The sequence below is a fragment of the Limulus polyphemus genome, unplaced genomic scaffold, assembly GCF_000517525.1.
Source record: "Limulus polyphemus unplaced genomic scaffold, Limulus_polyphemus-2.1.2 Scaffold593, whole genome shotgun sequence".
NCBI classification, from domain to species: Eukaryota; Metazoa; Arthropoda; class Merostomata; order Xiphosura; family Limulidae; genus Limulus; species Limulus polyphemus.
Window position 1 is genome coordinate 105,818 of NW_013666203.1, and position 23,587 is coordinate 129,404.

A 23,587-nucleotide genomic window follows, 5' to 3' on the forward strand; every position below is an offset into this window, starting at 1 on the left:
TCAGGTAGATCATGTACCTCAGTGCAATGTGGGCGTTATATATATATATATATATAGTGTCTGTTGTAAAAAGCCTTTGTCTGGGGTTTGAAGACATGAAAAGTTATTTCTTATACTTTCAATCCTTAATGAAGGAGTACTCATCATTCTAAAAACTAGGGAGTAAATAAATATTTTTGTGTCATAAGAAAGATGAGCTGTATAAACATTTTGTACATACTTTCTGCAAGGGACAGAAGGTTAATCTTAGATCAAACATCTTGATAAAAATGTCACAGATGTTGTCTTAAAAGAACACATTTAAGCAGATAACAAATGTAAAAGCTAATTGGAGATTTATTCAGGGACTTGACAGGTATGTGGTGAAATTAGATTGATATGATTCTAGGTTCTTTATTAATTTTTCTCGTAAAAACAGCTGTTTTATTTGAGGTGTTTCTCAAAGTTTAACTTTTGGTTCCCGAGCTTCATCCACTTCAAATCTTTGTTTATTATCTTGCTAACAACAACAGGCAATATGCCCAACTTTATGGCTTTGTTTTGTTTTTGGTGGGGTTATTGAAGGGTCCCTTTTATGATAAGATAAAGCATTGCATTGAATTGACCTGGGATGTGATTTCAAGCTCATTACTGTGCAAGTTTTGTTTTATTTCTTTAGAAAACATTGAAGGCTCCCACTTTCAGAATGTGTTTTTTGGCTCTAGTTGTTTAACAGTTCTGCTGTTTGGATATTTCCCTTAAGAATGTCTTTTTTTATAGATGTATTTGTAGTCTAACTATGGTAGCTTTGCAGTGTTAAGTGATTATGAAAATGCTGTAAACCAAATATATAGTTTGCTTTGGCACCACAACTTGTATCTGTGCTGAAGCAGACGGCTGCATCATCGTTTACAAATTGTTCAGATAAAAATTCAGTAAATATTTACTGCTGTGAACTGGAATCTGTTATTGGATAACAAGTGTACTTTACTCATAATTATTATTCACCAAAATACAAGAAACGTTAAAGTATTCAATACAGCTTTTTAACAGTTTTGTACTAAATCTGAATATAACTGTAATCTACTGTTTCAGAATGAAAGGTTTGATTTAAATATAGGAAAAAATAAAATGATCTCTTCAATCAATTATACCATAAAATAGTGTTTCCAAGGAGACAAATTGTTACTTAATGTACATATTTGATAACAAAATAGAAAAAGTAGATATTTATATAGTGATTTTTTTGCCATTTTCACCAGATTTTGAGTATTAGCCATGGAAAACGAATATGTGGTCACCGTTTCCGTATTAATGATATCACATGTCATCCAGTTTTGCCATTGCTGTTGACCACCTCTCATCACAATCTTCCTGGAAGAAATGGGTCAGGAAATCATTCCACTCCCGTGACTCCCAGTTCACCAGATTGTTATCCTCCTACTGGTATGCCGCAAATTGGTTTTTGTAGTGAACTGATTCTGTGGAAGGTGGACCCAGTTGGACCCCTTTCTAAGTCAGGTGGAGTAACAGAGCTAGCACGAATAAACTCTCTTGAAACTGCTGCTTTTGCTAATATAGCATGGATCCCAACATTACTTCCTAGGTTAGTGTTCTTAATTATAGTTATTGAAAGAATTAACAGGTTACGTATTTCGGGTCAAATAATATAGGTTTCAAATATGGATTCTATGTTTTGTAATTAAAATTATTTTGATTTAGTTGACAATCTTAATATAACATTTATTTTTCTTTTATGACAAAAAATCTTTTAAAGTTTGAATAATTATGATAGTACAAATAAATTAACAGAAATTCTTGTCAGTGAAATATTTCAATAAACCCTTTTCAGCACAACTCTAGGAAGTATCTCGAACTCTCCAAGTGCATGTTTTGTGGCATCTGATGGTCAGCAACTTAGAATCTATCAAGCTGTTATTGATGCCAGGACTCTTTTGGCTGAAGTTTCATCTGCAGAAAGAAAACAGAGAGACTCAGTAATTTGAACCTTATTTCTTTCAAGCCTTTTATTAATAATATTAAAATGTTAATAAGTGTCCTATCATTCTAACTAACTGTTGAACTAATATGCATTTTACTCATCTATTTAATATGCTGTTGATCAAAATGTTTTTGTATACTTAACAATCAAGAATATCAGTTTATATAGATAAAATATGTAATATTTTTTACAGGTTTACTTTGCTTCTAGGAACTTCTAATTTTGTCTGCAAAAATAAAACACCTAGATAACTATTTTTTTACTATTTGTCCCAGAATATTGGGTCAGTATAACTCTTATGCCCAAGTTTCATTACTTCTCGGACAAAGTGTAAACATTAGCTCTGAATTCATAATCTTTCTTTAACATTTTTCATTGAACTATAGAAAATACATAGCACATACTTGAAGACGTTACTGTGATCAGTATTGCATTTTTGACCCTCAGTTAGTCAGCAGTAAGTCTTCAAACTTATCACTAAAATCTGGAGTTCAATTTGCTGAGGTGGACAGAGCACAGATAACCCATTGTGTAGCTTTACACTTAAAGAAAAAACATTACTTATTCTTGTCTGGTGGAATATTTAGTGACAGTTCTTTTTTTTATTATTAGGCTTTTGTTGCATTTAGTTAGAAATACAACCTAAACATTTAACCATATTGACACAAACTCAGTCAATTTAAACAACCTTGTAATCACCATTTTACCATGAAGTTATACGTACTGTAGCTCTGAATTTAGTAAGTGTATCTTCACAAAATTTTACAGACTTTTAGTAGATATTACAAGTATGTTTCACACAAAAAATCATATTTTTTTAATAAAGAATTTTTACTAAAGATTTGTCCAGGAATTTATGAAACCTTTAATAATTTCAGTCTGAATGAAAAGTAACTTTCATGCCAAGAATAAAAATATTTTTTCATCTTACAATTTTCATATTTAATTTGCATAACTAAAATCTGAATGAATATAATTTTTTTTTAATGTAAAACTTCACTAACTGTAGTGAAATCAACCTATGTACAGTGAATGAGAAGTTGAAAATATCAAAGAAAATAAAAATTCCTTTTATTTTTCAAGAATGACTGCAGATTGTAACAGACAATTACAATTATTTAGGGCCTGGTGATTAAGGTGCTCGACTCAGCTTGCAGGTCATTAGTACAAATCCTATCACCATACATGCTTGCCCTTTCAGTCCTGGAAGCATTATAATCTGATGGTCAATCCCAATTTTTGTTGGTAAAAGTGGTCCAAGAGTTGATGTTGTTCCCCTCTAGTCTGTCATATTAGGGATAATTAGCACAGATAGCCCCTCATTTAGCTTTGTATGAAATTCCAAAAACAAACTATTTACCATAACTTCATTCCTATTACTGCTTTCATGTGATTTTATTATTCTATTTCAAAGGGGGCAACTGCCCAGGGGCCTGGGTGAATGAAACCTGGTTATGCCGTAAAGCCTGCAAAGCATCTTTAGACTATATCTTCATTTAATGATAAAAAACCATAGTTTTTGGCTTTTCTTTGCATATAGACGCTACATTAAGAACGAATGAAATAATAATTTGAGTAATAATTAATATGTATTTGTTACTTTATAGATTTAACAGATATTTGTTGTTACTTTATTAATGTTTTTACGCTTATACTTTGTGGTAAAAACGGCTGATGCTATGATTTTGTCTGGTTTATGAACTGTTGCTGTCCTAATTTAGGATCTTCTTTTTAATAAATTCTTGAAAATGTTAGAGAGAAAGGGGCCCGGCGAGGATGTTTGCCCCGGGACCCATGCTGGCTCTCGATGTTCCTGTTCGTTAAGATATGCTTACTAATTTATAAGAGTTATAGAATGAAAACTGTAGCAACCACAAAATGGTTAGGAGGTCAGTCCCTGGGACCGAGCCCATGCTTAGAGTTAACAGAATTAATACTTGTTATTTTAAGAGTAATAAGACCAAATTGCAGGTTGTAAAGTCTCAAGCAAAATAAAATCATGTAATAAAAAAATAGTTGGTATTGAAAAGCTTTCTTGGCCAGACAAACATGTAACCCAAGTAATGTAAACTTGATGGAAATATATGTAAATAAAAGCTAGAGGAGAAAGCTAAATTAAAAATAGAAATAGCACCAAGTTTTTTGTTTGCTATGTTGTTTTAGAAAATATAAAGATAACAGATGTAGACAGAGATCAACATATAAAATTGTTAGGGAATGTAAATGGATAAAGTTCTTGTGTTTTAGGATTTCAGTATGTCTAGCAGCACCTCTTCAGACATAGGATATAGACAACTTAGCCTGCAAGAAACTTTCAAGATCATCAGCTCACAATCAACTTCCCGACCAGGATGTATCATTGAATTAGATGCTATATCTGATGCCACCCATGTAAGCTCTATATTTTGTGATGAGTATATAACAGGATTAATTTTACTTTTGTGCTCTTATATTTGGAGAAAAATCAACATTTTTGTTTCTTTCTCACATCAGCTTTAGCCTAGAATCCATTATTTTTTCTAAATCTCACGAGGTGATGAAATTTGATTACTGTTTTGTCTGTACAGCTGAACAATAGAGAACCTATGATTGAACAAATATAAAAGTAATCCAAAATACTTGTGCCAAATAAATATTATGGTAAATATAAGAAAATGAGAAAACAATAAGAAAGAATGCAATAGAAAACCAATGCTTAGTTCACAAGTTTTTTCAATTTTCTTGTATGTATTTTTGTATGGAAGGTTGTTCACAATTTTTTGTAATAATTTGAATATCCGGTCACCTTGCTCCTGATCATCTTCGTAGCCTCTGACTACACAGTTTAAAAGTAATACAGTTGAAGCCTCCTCATGGCTTTTTTCCATTTGAGGCAGCATCAACCTATCATCTTACTCCAAAACACTTTACACTCTGCTAGAAGACCATAATTTCTCGTACAAAGTTAACCAATCTCGTGAGCAGGGTGAAGAGAAACAGCCATTTCTGAGCACCCCTGTCAAGAATTGGATTGTGGTGATTTGTAAGTGTTTATGGTGCCTAAAATTGACCCCGTCTGGAAGTATTATATTACAGGAATTTCTACCCAAAGTTCATATTTATATTGTGTACAGTGATACCTTACATTATGGAATTAGTGTGTAATAGGTTAGACTTCCTGAAGAGATCAAGAAATAAGATGCTAGAAATAAGGCAAGTAGCATCTTATCTAGTTTAGGTCATTTTTATGTCTTTCCAAAAAATTTTAATTTTCCTATAATTGGCTTATATGACATAATAATGAAGATGTAAAGCAACAGATTTAAATTCTGTGGATTTAAAAATCTCTCTGAAAATCTATATTTATTTACACTTTGATGGTAGGAATGGAAAGCATCTGGTACCACAAACATAGTTAACATATAATAAACAAAACCTGAACTCAGAAACTTCAAAAGAACCTGAATTCACTTAAAAGGTAGACTTTCCTTCTGAAAGCATGTGAATTATTGGGTTTTTGTAATAAGTTTACATTGAAATTGTACAATGATATGAAAAGAAAGATTCATAATTATAATTTTTTTTACTGTGGAAGTTGTAAAGACTGACTGAGTTAACCATAGTACATTGAAAATTTGACAGGATTGGAAGAACACACAGTTACTACATGTATTCCAAGAACAACTAATTACAGGAGATAAATCCATGTCCAAACACAGCAGTAAAAGTGAAGGAAAGGTCATGGGCCTTGTTGAGCCTAGTCTTCAAGCTGTTGTTGACTTGCAGCACAGCTCTGTGTTTGAAGAACCATTTTATTTGGTTGTGTTGGAGAAAAATGAGGAAGGTTTGTCAATTCTTCACATGTGGAGGCTAGTAATTGCATCTCAATCAATTGAAGGTGAGTCTTTTTTTCAGTAACTACAGTATAGATTTTGGAATTAAAATATAGATGCTTGTTTTCCATAAATTTTAGGAAATTTCAATAAATATATTATTATTTTAGAATAATTTTAACATCTTGTTATTAACCCTCTCGCCACAGACAGGTCCTTGCTCATGTCACAATTTTTTAGAGTTACATTGAAAATTTAATTAATCTCCCCAAGTATGAGGTATTCCCTCTTCTATAATTTATCACCTCTCCAAGAAGTATGAAATTTAATGTAAAATACTCGTGATAATATTGTTATTTCTAAGGTAAAGCATAAATTTTATTGCCTTCAATCTTATTTGTTTATGGATCCATAAGCTAGAAAATCAGACCCACTTTCCATGCCCACCCATTACATCCTATTTACAAATTGCCAATATTTCTCTTTGATGTTTAATACTATATTATTTATAACTATTAGAAAGCCAAGGTTTTTTCTATCAAATGATGTATTATATCACATTGTTTTATGTAAAGAGAATTGTCTAGATAAGTATTATATTTTTGTTATTCATGTGTATTCTTTAGTTATTATCATAAAAGTAACTAAAATGTAAAAATTAGAAACATGAAAATTTTTCTTGGGGTATGCTTGTGAGAAGCTGGAGAGTAACTCAAGCATTATGTAATTCAATAGGGTAGTGTGAGCTACAATTTGTAGGACAATAAAAGAATAAAATTTAAGTAAAAATGGATATATAATGTTACAAGCTTTGTTATTCAGGATAAACAAATGTAGTTTTCTGTTACAAGTTGAAGTCTTTCTAGAAAGAAAAAAAGGGTAAGTTAGATTTTTCATTTTTTTTCGTGGTGGTTAAAAAATCAGTCAAATTGACCAACCCATATAGAGCTAGAGTAGAGAAAATAACATGAAATTTTACTGAAAAAAACGTTTGAATTTTACTTAGCAGGTTTTAGAGATTACTTAAGTTATATTTGACAATCTTCAAAACAAGATAAGTATTTTTTAATATTAACATGAAAATCACTTTGCACTTGGAGTAATCAACACTTTGGTTCCATATGTTCATGGAGAAATTTGTAGTAAAAACACTTAATTAAAAATTAAATTTTTGTCTACAAAAGACTTGTGATGTTTACTGAAAGCTTGCAAAATTTCGTGAAGATACACAAAAGATATTAGAAGTTATAGTATGGAAACTAAAGGCCAATTTGGGGCCATGAACTCAGCCAAATTGAGAGAGAGCTAATTCAGGTTTCACGTTTTATGAAAAGGCTCTTGTACACTTTGTTTCGTGTTATACACTGAATGTGCAACAGATACACAAGTGGTGCTGTTGTCTTTCAGATTTTGAAGTTATATAGTCTAATAATTTCTAGAATTTTTTTTGTAGTTATATATGTATATAATTTTATAATAACTAATAAAATGGCTCCTAACTACAGTCTTGGTTTGATGTACCAATTGCAACAATATTATATTTAACTAATTATACAAGGTATATTCTAGAAGCTATAGCCCATTTTTAGATTTAATTTTTTTGTAGGCTGAACTTATCCCACAAAATACATAACTGGAATTGGAAAATGTGGAGATGGGAAACTTGTTTTTCATTCTTTAAGATAAGACAGAATTGATGGAATATGTAGGGGATAATGTTATATTTTTAAATTTTACAGTTGTGTTTACGTTTTTGCATGTCTGTTCAATTTGGAGTATATGAAATAACGGGGATTTATCTAGGGTATTAGTGAATGTATTGACTCCAATTGTCCAAGAAGAGCCAGGTATAGAGTTTGGGGGGGGGGGGTACTTTAAACTTCCTCATTGCCCTGAAATATAGACAATTTGTTGCTTTATAAAGCACTAGAAAGTTGTTTAAAGCATTTAACAGAAAATGAAACTGTTGTATTCTAACTTAATTGTTTTAAAAGTATAAGCTATATTTTGGAATAAGTTATTACTTGTGACATTCAAAGATTATACATTTTAATTAATATGAAAGCCTAGGATTTTTTTTTTTCTTGTAACAAACATTTTATGTATTCTTAAAATTTTATACCAAGATGCAAAAAATTGTTTTTTAGCATGTTTGTAAATTGTAAAGCCCATATTAATAAGTATAGCAGATTTTGACACCATACATTATGAAGCTCATATTCTTATTAGATCATATAGACTTTTATAAGTTATGAAGTACATGTTGTTAGATATTCAGTAGGTCAACATGACCAAGCACGTGTTAGTGTCCAGCACAGGTAAAGTTTCCAGTTTTTAATCAATGATTGATTGTTCCTTTATGCTTTGAAAAAGAAATATGATTAAATAATTTTATACAGTTTTGTGTTATATGCAGAATTACTGTACTAGCAGAAAAATATTTTGTGAAAATTTTAAATGACAAATTAATATTATAAATGAATTTCAGCAATTTTTGTTAATTTTCTAGGTGTAGTTGTGGATAGATACAAGATTTCTTATTTATTTGCTATTAAATTCTACATTGAATATTAACATTGTAACATACTTTTATTTTTTAATGAAGAGTATATTTAAGTATGCTGTCTTATTGGACAGTGTATGAACAGTATTTTGTTAATAGATTTAAATGTAACAGTCATGTAACTTAAGATTTTAACTTTTCAATTCTGTTTCGTTCACTTGTATTCAGTAAGATATTTCAAAATGAGTGCAATAATGCAAAGTGATATCAATATTTTGATAGCTGTAGTTTTACCTGAATAATTATTAGTGAAATGATTGTATCAGTTGGTTATTTTTAGTTTCATGGTTTGACACTTTTGAATTTAACATTGAATTTAAGTTAACTTGTTTGTTAAGGGTTATTTTTACTTAGAAATTTTTTGAATACTGTAGAAGTTAAGAAATAAGTTTAGAGCTATGAGGGTTTACCTTTTAACCCTATAACGATTGGCTCCATTTTTAAATTCCTTTCTGCACTTGTTACTGCATTACGTTCTAAATTTAATTAAACCACTTTACTATCAATATATTTCAATGAAGTTAGCATTATCAGGTATGTTCTAATTCAAAGTTTTATGGTATCTAAGTTTTATTCCTTTATTTCAAAAGCAACATCTAAAACAATAATTAGATATTTTGGTTTGTTGTAACTTGATTATCTCATGATTCAAGATGTCTGAACTTTAGAGCTAATATACAAGAAATAAGTGTAACTAGATGTGTTTTTGCAGATGTTCACAGTACAAGTATACAGCTTTCTTATGAGTAAATCAAGTCAAATTCCAAAAACTTATCTTGGAGGAAAACATAATTTTTCAGTTAAAGATAAGCCACATTCACTTCAAAATTAGAAATGAAGCTGCTAAGTGACAGTTTTAACATGAATGCCATGCTTATAACCAATAGAAAGAGCAAACTTTCCATTGGAATGTCATCAAGTTAACAGTAAATGTAGGTGTATATATCCATTTACAAATGAGGTGAAATTAAACTCTGTCCATTGTTGAGTGTGGTCCCTAGCACTTCGCTATATTTTCTTGCCTTACACATATTACTTTAATAGACAGTTAAATTACATTTAGGTTTTACTTTTATATTTTAGTTAATTATGTATTATTTGTTTTAAAATTCATAGTTGAAAGCTCTTATGATTATTTAAGTTTTTCTACTCATTGCATTGCTGATCATGGGTTATAAAAAGAAGTGTGTAAACATTTTATCCTAGGCTAAACCAGACTCTCTGCAGATCATAATGTTATATTACTCATGGGGACCCGTTGAAATGTGTCGAGTTGAAAAAAATAAAAGAAAAGAAATTGGAAATGAAAATAAAACATTAAAAATATTAAAAAAATCGTGAAAAGGTAAAGACTTCAAATTATGCATATGACCCAAAAAAGATATTTTAAAATTATGCAACGAAGAGATAAAAGGTAGTTACATATTTCCATTTCTTAATTTTAAACACTTTATTGCACTGCACGTTGATGATAATAGCTAGTTAATAATATGATAGAGAAAATGGAAAATAAAATATAAACATTTACCTCAAAAACTCTTGATATTCGTTTAGGAGGTTCTAGAGATTATGCAAATGAAATGTGAAAACTGCAAGGTAGTAAGTAGTATTTTTATACCCAACATGAAAATCACCTTGCAGGTGAACTATTCAGAGTGTGAGTGTTGATAACTGCATATTAAATAACAAATTTTTATTAGAAATATTTGAAACAACGAACATTAAATGTTTTATTTTTGGAATGAAATATGATGAGAGCAATGTTACCTACTTACAATGTAAGAAGCTGATATTCATAGATCACTGTCAGCAATACAGGTTTTTCTTTATTTTAATTTTAAATCTTTTACATAGTTTTTCAGAAAGTCACCTTTTTTTGCAAAAAAAAAAATTTTGAACCTTTAACTTGGTATTTATTAAATTGGCTGAACTTTTAGGTACCATATTCTGTCAAAGGTAGCTTGTATCTGTATATTTGAGTTTGTCTTTATTTATTATTATTATTTTATGTAGCTAGATGTTATGTATATTTTCAGGTGATGGGCAGAATTTCAGTTATGTACCTGACAGCAATCTCGTTCAAGATAGTGATCATTCCAACCACTCATCAAGAAGTAATACACCTGAGCCAACAGGTGGTACTAGTTTTTTATCACCTCACGCTCAGCCTCTGAGAATTACAACAAAAAAGGTTTACAGTTTATTTTTATTAAACACTTGGGCTGTTTTGAATATTTTGATAGGTGTAATTTGTATAGCAGTTTAGGAACAGATTTCATTCACTGTTTTTTCTCGGTGCATAATTTAACTAGATTTGTAAACTTTACTGTTGATTTTGAGAAGCATGATTCAGCATACAGATGTAGGTACAATATGCTAGTCACTGTTAGAAGTGTTTTTCAGCAACATTGATTAATTATTGGTTTATTGATTGTTACTATCGATTCTGAGTAAAAAGAAATAATGAGAGAATAGTGTGTTGTAAATTATGATATTAATGTTCAGAACTTATTGATTTTGATATTAATTCTAGTGTGAAAAGTTTTATTAATTCTTGCGAAAGGACATAATAATTCCAGTTTGAGAATAATTGTGTAATTACAGAGTCAGATAAAGAATTTAAAGTTTCATAAAGTTGTGGTTTATTTTCTGTGACAAGTAAGATGTTTTTCTTTAGATATGCACTGAAGTTCTTTCCCTGCCAGAAGATGTAGATGTTATTCATGCTGCCCCAGCAGCAGGTCACCTGAGTTCCTCGAACATTTATCCAGCCTGTTTTGCTCCATACCTGATGTCTACTGCTTGCTCTGATGGAAAAGTCAGGTACTTAAATTGAGGGCTTTGGTCTTTGTCATGTTTAAAATTATTTGCAAAATTTATATACGAGTGTTAAGAGGCAGTTTAGCATTTCAGTTGAATATATCTGGTTTGATTAAACATTTCTGTAATCTATAATTGACACTTGAACCCGTCCTTACTTAACCCTATCAGCCCAGGTACACTTTACTGCACATGACACAAAGTTTTAGTGTCGTACATTCACAATTTTATTAAACTACCTTTTGTTTGTTATACCAATTAGAATAGCTTAAAATCTTAGCTAATAATCCATATTTTAATAGTATACAAGTTTTAAGTTCTTAATTCTACAAGGAAATATATATAAAAAAAAAAATTCCACTAGTGCAACACTTAACACATTTTGTCTTGGCATGTCATCATCCCTATTTTATCCATCACCCCTCAAATGTACAAAATTAAACGTAAAATACTCTCTATAAAATCATTATTGCTCAAACAGATCATAATTTTCATAGCCTATAATTTTGTTTGGTTACAGAGCTATCGAACAGAAAATCAAACCCCTCCTGCCACACCCACTTGTCACATCCTCTCTTTCACAATTTGTTGATAGTTCTCTCTTACATTTCATTATATATTACTTATAACCAATAGAAAATTGAGGTTTTCATCTATCAAATGGTGTATTGTAAAACGTTGTGTTCTGAACAGAACTGTCAATTTCACTTGAAGTATTAACATTGTTCCCATAGGAAAGTTAACAACTAGCTTGGATGAATTTGTAACGGCTTTTGTCGTATAGTTAGAAAGCCAGGAAAATTTTTAGAAGTAAGTGAATTTGTCTACTTTTTTGCATGTTATTGGAGTATATTCTTTGGTGTATTATTTAATTAAATAAAAATTGTTAAGTGCTTTACTATAATCACTCAAAAAAAATCAGGCTTAACTCTCTTCCACAATCGAGGGCAAGAAAGAAGATTGGGTAAGTACTTTATTTCTTGTTTTTCATATTTATTCTTTATTTATTATTATAAAAGTAACTAAAATTAAAAGTACGCATTTTTTCAAGTTATTTAAGACTAGATTAGGTAAAATAAGTAATAATAATATGATTAAAATGGTTCACGAGGCATGCACACAAGCAGCTTGTGGGTAATGTAATTCGATAACATAACGTGAGTTGCATGTTCTCAGAGTGATTTACAACTTATGGCGGGGATAGCAGTTAGATACAGTTCAAAGGGCAATAAAACAATAAAATTTAATTATAGATACATGTATAATGTTAGGATAAATGAATGTAGTTTCAGGTTACAATTTGAAGTCATTCTAGAAAGAAAAGAAGGTTAATTTCGTTTTTTTTTGTGGTAACGAGGTCGGTCGATTTGACTGATACCATTTTGAGATAGGGTAGAGAAAATAACATATAAACTATAAAAAAATGTTTTAAATGAATTTAGGAGGTTTTAGGGATTACACAAAGGAAATTTGAGATTTTTGAGATGACAAAGTATTTTTAATTTTAACATGAAAATTACTTTGTATACGACCTATTCAAAGCAAATACTCAATATATTCATGGACAAAACTTTATTTTATTAGAAATACTCACTAAGAAATATGACTTTTTATATGTGAAAGACTAGTAATATTATCTGAAAGACTGCCACATTTCGTGAAGATATACCCAATATATAGTTATAAGTATTAAATTTATATCAACTTTAAACGAGTACAGAAGGTCACGTGACTCGGTCAAATTGGGAGAGTTAATGAAACTCCATTGTTACAGAATTGAGGAAAAGTCAAAGACAATTGTATGTTTCACAAAAACTTTTATTTATTAATGGCCATGGTTTCACCAGTAAAGGCCTCATCGGGTACCTGATGATGCCTTTTCTGTAATCAGTTAGCTCCATTTCGAGAAGTGAATTTATACGGAGCCTCAAACTGGTAGAGGGAGACTGGATACCCGCTTTTCATATTTTAATTTGGCATTCAACTCATTTCTGGAAGACAGAAATGGACGTATACAAGGCCTTAACATTTAGAGTTGAAATTGCAGGCACTACCAGAAAGGTACTTGATGCCAATCTGTTGAATGGTCTAATGTTAGTGAAAAAAGTTCAAAGCAAAAACCGGAAGCCGAAGCAGACGAGGTTCAATGGGTGATTAATGCTGCTAAAATCATTTGCTCATCCAATATATCCAAGGCAGAAGTTGTTGTAGCATCCAAGCTTAATGCATGTGGAGCAAATGAACTCAATATTGAAACGAGGTTGTCATTTACATCCCCCAAGCCACCATTATTTACATCTCATCGACATGCAAATTCTGAGTTGGGAATGCTGCTCAATCACTAGCTATTAGCCAAGCACTGTCTCTGGTCCACTGTAATCATCCTGAAGTGGATATAAGCAGTGTAGGAGGTGTAACTACTACACTTTGTCGAGAAGCATTGTCAGAAAGGTGGGCGTGCTATCCAGGAAATACCAAAGATGAAATGCCCAGGGAGTGTGTGGAAAAGTTAACTGAGTTATATGAAATGTGAAAAAGAAACAAAAGTTGGAAAATAAATATAACAAAAAAAAATATTGCTAATAATCCAAATTTTAATAGCCTATAAGCTTTAAGTTCGTATTATTATAAGCCAATATGTAAAAAATATTCCTGAATTTCCCCTAGTATGAAAATTGTGACATTTTTCTCTGGGCATCCCCTCTTCTGTAATTTACTTATCACGAGTGGCTGAGTGACAACTTGTATGGTGCAAATATTAGACAGGTTCAAAGGGCAATACAACAATAAAATTAAAGTATAAACAGATGTATACTGTTACAAGTTTAAAGGATAAAGAAATAGTTTCATGTTACAATTTAGTCATTCTAGAAAGAAAAAAAGGGGTAATGGGTAATTTTGTTTTGTTTTTTTTGGTGGTTATGAGGTCAGTAAAATTGACCAATCCCATACAGAGTTAGGGTAGAGAAAATAACAGGTAAAATATATATTTTTACTGAAAAAAAATGTTTGTAATTATTTAGAAAGTTTTAGAAATTGTGCAAAAGAAATTTGAAATTTATCAGATGATGAAAAGTATTTTTAATCTTAACATGAAAATTGCCTTGCACTCGGATCAGTGAACATTTGAACTCCATATATTCATGGAGAAATTTTTGTGAAAATATTTCATGGAAACTATAAAGGTTAATTTTGGGTTATGAATTGGCTGAATCGAATGAGCTCGTAGCGAGAGAGTTAAAGAACAGAAATGCTTTTTTCCAGAGTTTATGATATATAATTCAGAATAAATCCAATAGAAATCAGCACAAACAGCACTTCCAATACCATCTAGTGAGCACTGATTGTATTACATGATAAGGTGAATAAATTTGTGTGAATAATTAAAAATACAGGGAGAAACTCTTTGCCCAAATTAACTCAGGAAAATGTTTTTTGAAACATGGAGGGCACCAAATTATTTTGGACAAATCACATATGGGGGGGTAAATTGTATGGATCAATTTTGGATCTATATTAAAGTTGTAAACATTGCAGCAATAAAGAAGGTTTCTCAAATAAGTCTATTAAAAATGTACACTTGGATCTCGTCATAGCAAGAATTTTGGGAGGCAAGATCCATGACTGCCTTGTATGTGGACTGCTGTATAAAGGAACCCAAGTTCAGACAACAGAGCCCAGCCCCATTGCCAGTTGTTGTGCCATATGAGCCATGTGAACTATACTAAATGATGACCCGTGAAAGGAAAGGCCTATTTGACAATGTTTGCAACGGAATCTAAATAATGTATGATGTGGCAATGCCTTATTCTTTTACTATCAGGCATTGGCGCGATCTTTTTCTAGTTCTGTCAATGATGGCAAGCTTCTCGGCAATCATGGTGATGGTAGACATTTTGGTGATGAAGATGATGTGCAGTTGGCCTATACATGTTGTATGTTCTCTAGTCCTAATCTGATTGAATTGTCAGAAATGTGCCAAAACTGATAACTTGTACTGATATCCTAAATTTAATACAATTGGAAACTCCACATTGTTTAATAAACAATGCAATAAACAAGCATTTGTGACATCACAGTAGTCTTCCTGTTTTTCGTAGAAGTACATGAATATTCTCATTTTTCTTTCCTAATTCTTTTCGCTTACATTCTTAGGTTTTGTGTTCTATTTTGGATTGAACAAGGCAATTATTATAAATAGTGATAGCTTTTCTAATTGTTGTGAGTGAGTGAGAAGCTGTCAAGCATGCCTTTTTCATTGAGTTCTATGATTATATATAGATCCTGAGGGGCAAATGCTGCTAGGAGGCAATAATATAATTTTTGAGAGCCAAGAGGCATCCGCATTATATCCAAACCCACAGTAGCAAACTGCTGTATAACCGAACCCGAGTGTACTTACTTATTTCAATCTCTTAAGCTAAATATTTAGTGTTTAAAACTTTAGCTTACTGAATTTTTTTTTAATTTTCCAAAACACAAGTTCATTTTTAAAATGAAAGATATTATAAATTCATTTTATTAATAATTATTTTTGTTTTTGAATTCTAATCTCTCATATTTTCAAATTTATTTTTGATAAAACAAAATATAAGAGGAAATTTAAGTGGAAATTATTCTTTAAATTTGAATTTCATGTCAAGATAGTTCAAATTAACTGTGAATAGGACACACTGGGTTATGCTTAGGCTCTCATCCTATGTTGTGATTGGATTGTTCTTTTATACTTAAGTACACATTTTATTCTTCAATGCAGTACACCTTTTATCCTTGTTTTAACTTTAAAAAAATAATTAAAAATAATCTGTAACCTTTTGATGATGTAAATTTCATTTAGAAGTATTATTGTGACATCATCTTTCTGGAAGAAAAGCTTTGAAATGATTTGTGATTTGTAGTTTACCAAGTTGTAGTTGCATTTTTTTAATTATGTTAAAGCTTTACCTAAAGAGCTGCTGAAAATTCTACAATAATAATTGTAATTAATGATAAATAGTATTAACAATGAATAAGAGGCGTATTACAAAGAGCTTCAACAACCACTTTGCTTTAGGTCATCTCTTGGGTGCTTTTGCTGCTAGCAGTGTTTCCAGCCATTAACCAAGAACACCCGAGATTTGGCCTAGTTAGCAATATTACTGAGCACAGAAGCAGAATTGTCACATGTAAAGCTTCGTGTACCATGCCTATCACATTTTACCAATGCAGTTATTATATTTAAGAAATTAAATGTTGCATATTAATATAGCTTATACTATACATAACTGAAATACATATTTAATTATTTAAATGTAATACTGTAAGTTAGAAACATACAAATGTACCCGTTATTTAGCATCTGGCGAGTTCCAGCTAGATATTCACAGAATATCCTGTGTGAATATATGATCAATAGTGTATCAGGTCTAGTTCTACTCATCTCAATTCACTATAGAATTTAAGGGTGATCTTGTTAAAGAAAGTGTCCAATGGCCAGAGTTGAAAGGGAGCAAACCAAAGGTGAGCAGTTGTTAAAAGCAGAAGGATAACTTGAGAGAAGCTAGAATAGAATTTAACAAAAGCCAAGAGAAAGCTGATGTAGTTTTAAATCTCTATTATGTTTTAATTGATTGAACTTGCATTGGAGTATGTATGATCAGGATAAAGCTATCTTCACACCATATACTTGTAATAACTTCTCTATGAACAGAGTAGTTTGCATGTACAATGTGTGGATCCTACCATGTGAACTTTGACCTCTACTGTTCAATCTACAAACTGCTTATAATATCTCACATTTAATAAATATCCGTACAATTACTTGTAATAATATGATATGAATCTAATGAATGTATTTTTTAGAGTAGATTGTGTGTTATTATATACTGTGTTGTCCGTGAAGATGTTTAACACAGTAATGTAATTTTTTACCATGTTGCTTTCATTGTAAGTTTTTGGGAGGCTGTAAAAAATATTTGTATAGTAACCAAACACCATTGTATAAACATTTAAGGGCAAACAAACTTGCTATTACATAATATCTGTGATGTTTCCAACATACTGGTTAACAAAAAACTTACAAATATTTAGTTAATTCATAGGAAACGTTTGTGGTTGAGAGCTATAACAACAAATGTTTTATCCACAGACAAGCTAATGTAGTCTGTTGAAACACTGCCTAATATTAGTTTGAAGTGGTTCTGAAGAGGTGTGGTTATCTAATAACATGAATTTTGAAAAGTATAACAACAAGAATAATTTATTAACCTTCATAACATTTAATATTGTATACATAAAAAACCAAACGGGGGGAAAAAAAAAGTCTGAGTAACTAAAATAGAAAAGAACGTCAACATATAAAATGTACCTACAACACATTTTATATAAGTTTATTTTATTTATTAATAGTCACAAAAGTTATCATATACTTTGTCCTATTGTATAAAAAGGCTCTTTACTTCTATTGGATAATCAAGAACAAATCAATGTTTCATTATTCTTTTATATTTATTATGCTACAATTGGTTGATTTATTTACATACTTGATTAGGTCAGTGAGTGGAAAAGAACAGTATGGTTATGGCCACATATGAATTATAATTTGAGGAAACAATCATGTTTATGATGAGTAACTCTAGTTGGGCATTGGGCACAATACTCCTGCTGCTACACTTCTTGTGGTGTGAATTGATATTGTTTTGGTCTTTAGCTAAACCTTAATCATAAAGATTTATTTGTTAAGCTAAAAGTAATACTGCTAATAAATTAATTTTCTAAACAATTGGGTGTTTTCCATTTAATTGTAATACAAATGATTGTTTCTTTTGTTAATTTTGTAACAACATTGGTCAAAGTAACTTATGCACATAAAATAAATAATATGGTGTAAAAACTGAATATTTTTCATATTTTAAGCCATTGTGAGTATTTTTTTTTTTTTTAAGAAAAAGGCAAAATGTAGTTCCCAACTGAAATTTCTATCTTTTGTGTCTATGTATGGCTTTAGACAATTCTTTCAATATTAAATGTTATTTGATATTTCTGAGTATAGATTTTGGAGATGTGAAGCTAGGGAGACAGAAGATTTACAAGAGCCATTCAAGTACACATGGTTAGAATGGGAAATGATGTTGAAGAGCACATCAAGTGCCATACATGTTCCAGGTACACTAGCTGTCATTAGTACTAAACAAGATTAAAAATAACAGTGATATTCTGTCTTTAGTTTTAGTTCATTATTAAATTCCTTTCGGATTTTAGTAAAGGAAAAGTGAACTATGTTTTCTTTATAGGTATTTACTATATGCAAATTTACATTTTGCCTTCAAACAAACTTGCAATGGCAGTGGGAATTGTAACTGGAACCACAGTTCACATCTGATATTTGTAAACAAAATAGAGACCTATGTAAATTACTTATTATAATATCATCATTGCTCAGACTAAGCATAATTTTTGTGGCCTTCAGTCTTATTTGGTTACAGAGCTATGAAACAGACAACCAGACCAGTCTTGTCACTCCCACCTGTTACCTCCCCTCTTTGAGAAATTGCCAATAGTCTCTCTGATGTTCAATGCCATAGTATTTATTACCAATAGAAAGCCAAGGTTATCTATAAAATGATGTATTATATTTCGTTGTTTTCTGTAAAGAGAATTGTCAGTTTCAGTTCAAGCTTGATTTCCCATGGGAAATTCATTGATCAGCTTAGCAGAATTTTTAACAGATCTTTTTGCATAGTTAGAAAGCCAGAAAATTTGTGATATTTATGGGACATTGTCTGCTTTTTCCACATTATTATTCTCTTTTTTTTGGAGCATTATTCAGTTAAATAAAAAAATTATTTAGTGCAGTAGTACCATTAGTATATTAAAAAAAAAAAAGTAGGATTATGGGTCATTGACAGTTGACAGCAAAAAATACTTAGTAAAGTCCTTTTCTTGTTTCTCATGTGTATTCTTTCTTTATTATTATAAAAGTAACTAAGATGTACAAATAGGAAACATGTTAGTTAGGGTTAGATTAGGTCAAATTTATAATAATAAAATATTTTTTCACAAGGTACACTTGTGAGTAGCTCGTGTGTAATGTAATTCGATAGTGTGAGCTGCACATTTGACAAGTAATTTACAACTTCTAATGGTGCAAATATTAGTGAGACAGGGTTCAAAGGGCAATAAAACAATAAAATTTAATTATAAATTGATGTTTACTGTTAAGAGTTTAAAGCTATTTGGGACAAACAAATGTAGTTTCATGTTACAATCTGAAGCCATTCTAGAAAGAAAAATAGGGTAATTTAGATTTAATTTTGATTTGTTTTTGGTAGTTATATGGTTAGTCAAATTGACCAACCTTCTATATAGTCAGGGTAGAGAAAATAACAGATAAAATATAAAGTTTTATTGTAAAAAAAAACTCTTGAAATTTATTTAGAAGATTTTAGATTTTTGAGATGAAGAAAAGTATTTGAAATCTTAACGTTGAAATCACTTAGCATTCGGACTAATATACAGAAATAGTATATGTATTCACAGACAAATCTTTAGTAAAAATACTTCATTAAAAAAATCTGATTTTTTTTGTACAAAAGATTTGTGATGTTTGGTAAAAGTCTACCATATTTTATGAACATATACAAAGTGTACTCAAAGTTATAGCATTGAAACTTAACGAGTACAAAAATGGTTACAAGGCTGGTTGATTCAACCGACTTTGTTGTGTGAGAGTTAATGGTTTTTTAAAACAGTACCTCAACAAACTTGAACATTTTGTAACCTAAGAAAATGAAATATTAAATTTAACTATTATTAATTTTTTAAGCCAGTTTCATTATAATTTGATTAAATGTTTTCCAGAGTGAGAAGGAAAATTTCAGGAAGTATCAGTGGCATTTCCTTGGTTCAAAAATTCTAAAAGTAAAACTACATCTGTGTAATTTAATTTGCAAGCAATCATTTTTCAGTTTGAACATTTAAGTAAATATATTTCCTGTTGGATCATACTGATTGATTATCCTACTTATATTATAATTTTGTTTTTTTATTATCAGTACATGCATAGCCCTGTTTTGTTTCATAAACAAGTAGCATATTTTGTAACTAGACAAGTTTAATGACACTATTACACATTTTGTGGTGTAATTGTTGCCTGACAATACAGATGTAGTCTTGTGATATACCACAACTCTGTCTTCATCATGCATCTGTTTATCATATAAAATTCGTATAGTAATGTTTTGTCATTTACATGCTTATCAGAAAATTACTGTCTCTGTATCACTGAAATAATGTGTTAAACATATTCATAGTTTTTATCAATACCTACAGTTTCAAAGCTAATGAATAGCCTTTTAATAGTTTTTGCTCATATAACAGTAATTCAGACAATGCAAATGAATTGGTGTAAGTTACAAATGAATCTATGTTTGTATCATACACTTAGCCAACTTTACAAATTGTAACTCTTCTCATTCACAAAGAGATGAGGGAAGATTTTCCATTGGCACTGTGCTTGTTTTGTTAACTGTTTTGTTGGTTTTATTGTTATGCAGGAATTCCATTGATAGTGAGCTGTGCCTACAGTGGTCGTATAGCTTGTGCATACAAACATGGAAGATCTTTCATGAGACCTTCATCAGAAAATCCTCATGGAAGGTATGTAAATGCAAGTGTTGCCATATTTGAATGCGAATCAACTGGAGGCTCTGAATGGGTACTGGAAGACACAATTCATCTGAAAAACATTGGGTTACCTCAGCCAGAAAGCAGTTTAGATCTGGATTTTGGGTCCCTATACAGTGCAAGTGTACGGAATCGTCGAACAGTTGAAACAATTGTACAAAGGCTTGGGAATGATGATGCACCTTTTGAACATGCACCCAACCTACATAGGCTGTTATCTGTTCCTAGCTTTGCCACGCTTCATACACTTCGTCACACAATAACAGAGCAAGGAAACCAGTCGCTTCTTACTCAGAAGTCCCTTGTTCAACTTGACTGGGTTTCCACTGAAGATGGTTCTCATCTTCTCACTGTAGGAGTAGGCTCAAAAGTAAGATTTTATTATTTCTATACTAGAACATTATCTTGTGAACCTTGTATACAAAACAACTTATGTTTTCTAACAGTCTGTGTTGTGTTATTATGGCAAATGTAAACATTTTACTGATTTGTACAATGGACACTTTGTATTTGCAATAGTTTTTAAATAATTGTTAGATTTGTAAATTTTAAATTCTTTGTAAAACATGAATGTAAAATTTAGTGTGAAATGGTTGACTTTAAGAAATAGTATAAACAATAATATATCACAAATTTAACACATAATAAAACATAAACTGGAGATATTCGTGTTGTTTGCTTTTTTGTTTAAGCCAGGAAATACGATATATATATAATTATTGCAATATGACAGTAAAAGTAATTTTTCTAGTAGTGGATAAATCTAGGATATTATGGAAGTTCTGGAAAATCAAATGAAAATAATTTTAAAGTTGTAGAATTCTGAATGTTCATACTTTTTATTCAAGATTTGAAAAACGATATTTCATTGTTTTGCATCTAAATTTAACTATAGTTTTTTTACAGAGATGATGATTATTTGAAGAAATTGGAATTTTTGTTTAGAACTGTGAAATAGTAATAATATTGTGAGATTACATGCTATACTTTTATTCTATACCAGATTTTGGTGTTTACTCCTGTATCTACTGAGATTTCTGAAGCTACTGCTCAGGCCATGAACACACATAAAGCTGGAGCCAGACCAACCCTACTAAAACAGACATCATCAATATCTATGGCTTTTCACCATAATGAGGAAATTCGATGGATGAGGTTGAGGACCACCCAGCTAACCACAACAGATGGTCTTCCTCCTCTACCTATGCAACTGTCTTGGGTGCGTGATGGAATTCTTGTAGTTGGGATGGACAGTGAGATGCACATCTATACACAGTGGCATCAATGCAAGAACAGTAAGTTTTTTTTCCATATATTTTACGACATCTATCTCCATGTGTAAATGCTTGTAAAAGGGTATATTTTTTTTTAAATAGTGGAAAAATGTAGTTATTCTAGTTTTTTTAGTACTTTGAATATATGCTTTAAACCTTTCTATACAGACTTGACCATTTCAACAAACCTTGCAACCACCATGTAACGTTGAAGTTGTACATATTATAACTTGTGTAGTAATTGTATTTTTGCAAAATTTGGAAAGCTTTTATTAACTGTTTTCTGTCACTTATTTTGAATGCATGCTATCAATCATTCATCATAGATTTATGTTTATAAATGCAAATTTTAAATATAAGGTTTATTTTTTAAATATTTCAATTAATTTTTCTACTTATGTATGATTTTTGAGTTTCTTGATGAAGTTATATTTATGGGCATATTTCTACTTCTAAGAGGAATTTTGCATCTCTCTTTGTTACTTCAATGTTTTAAGCTTTTGTGCTTGTTACTGCTAACAGGTTTGGATGACATAAAACAGGATAAAGACATATACAAGGATACAGAAATAGTGGTGGGTAGCCGTAATCTTGTTGAGGAGAAGTTACTGAGTCGTGCACGTAAGAACTCCCAGATTTCTTTCTCCTCCTCTTCTTCATCTCGTATACCAAGGAGCATTTCCTCAAATATCTTAACAGGTGGAATAGATTCCAAGAAGAAACGACAAGCACAAATCAAAACTATCCCTGAAAGGTAGTTAGATTTTTTTCATTCTTCTTTTTTTCTTTTTCACCTTTAATTTAGGAAAGAACTTTTAATGATATAAGATGTAATGCATTAGTTTAGTTTATTGCTTGTACCTGTTTGTCTAACCTTAAGAGTTAAAAGTTTATATGTTGTCTGTATTGAAATGCATATTACTAATTTTGTCATGACATGGAAGGTAGTTTAGTTTCTCTTCTAACTCATTCTGTATTGTATTCTGAATGTTGAATGTGTAAAGTTATGCTGGAACAATCTACGTTTCCTCCATGTAGTGCATGGTTCTGTGAAGTTATGTACCATCATGACCTGTGACTGTCAACATTTCCTCTGTGTAGTGCATGGTCAAGTAAAGTTGTATACCAGCATGCTCTCTGACTGTCAGCATTTCCTCTGTGTAGTGCATGGTCAAGTAAAGTTGTATACCAGCATGCTCTCTGACTGTCAGCATTTCCTCTGTGTAGTGCATGGTTTTGTTAAATAAGTTATATACCAGTATGCCCTGTGGCTGTCAATACTGGCTCCAACTTCTACTTTTGCTGATGGGGAGGGGTCTGAGGATGTAGAAATTCTTTATTTCATTAAACAAATTTAACACATTTTATTGATATGATTATTTAATGGTATCCTCAGTCTAGTTTAAACTGGATAATACAATTAAGGCAAATTACAACAAAAATAAAATGATATACAGCAACACAAAATTTAAAA

The 23,587-nt window shown here is 30.8% G+C and overlaps 1 protein-coding gene across 6 annotated transcripts in view; it reads left to right on the forward strand.

Moving 5' to 3' along the window:
• The window catches only part of LOC106459327 (dmX-like protein 2), a 173,702-nt gene that overhangs the window by 47,266 nt on the left and 102,849 nt on the right, over positions 1 to 23,587 (forward strand). For all 6 annotated transcript variants that reach the window (XM_022385793.1, XM_022385791.1, XM_022385796.1 and 3 more), the window contains 10 exons: positions 1,242 to 1,585; positions 1,832 to 1,976; positions 4,229 to 4,372; positions 5,603 to 5,858; positions 10,393 to 10,547; positions 11,034 to 11,179; positions 18,207 to 18,319; positions 20,710 to 21,209; positions 21,843 to 22,134; positions 22,636 to 22,867. In XM_022385793.1, coding sequence (XP_022241501.1) covers positions 1,242 to 1,585; positions 1,832 to 1,976; positions 4,229 to 4,372; positions 5,603 to 5,858; positions 10,393 to 10,547; positions 11,034 to 11,179; positions 18,207 to 18,319; positions 20,710 to 21,209; positions 21,843 to 22,134; positions 22,636 to 22,867 — 2,327 coding nt within the window. The remainder of the gene's footprint in view (positions 1 to 1,241; positions 1,586 to 1,831; positions 1,977 to 4,228; positions 4,373 to 5,602; positions 5,859 to 10,392; positions 10,548 to 11,033; positions 11,180 to 18,206; positions 18,320 to 20,709; positions 21,210 to 21,842; positions 22,135 to 22,635; positions 22,868 to 23,587) is intronic.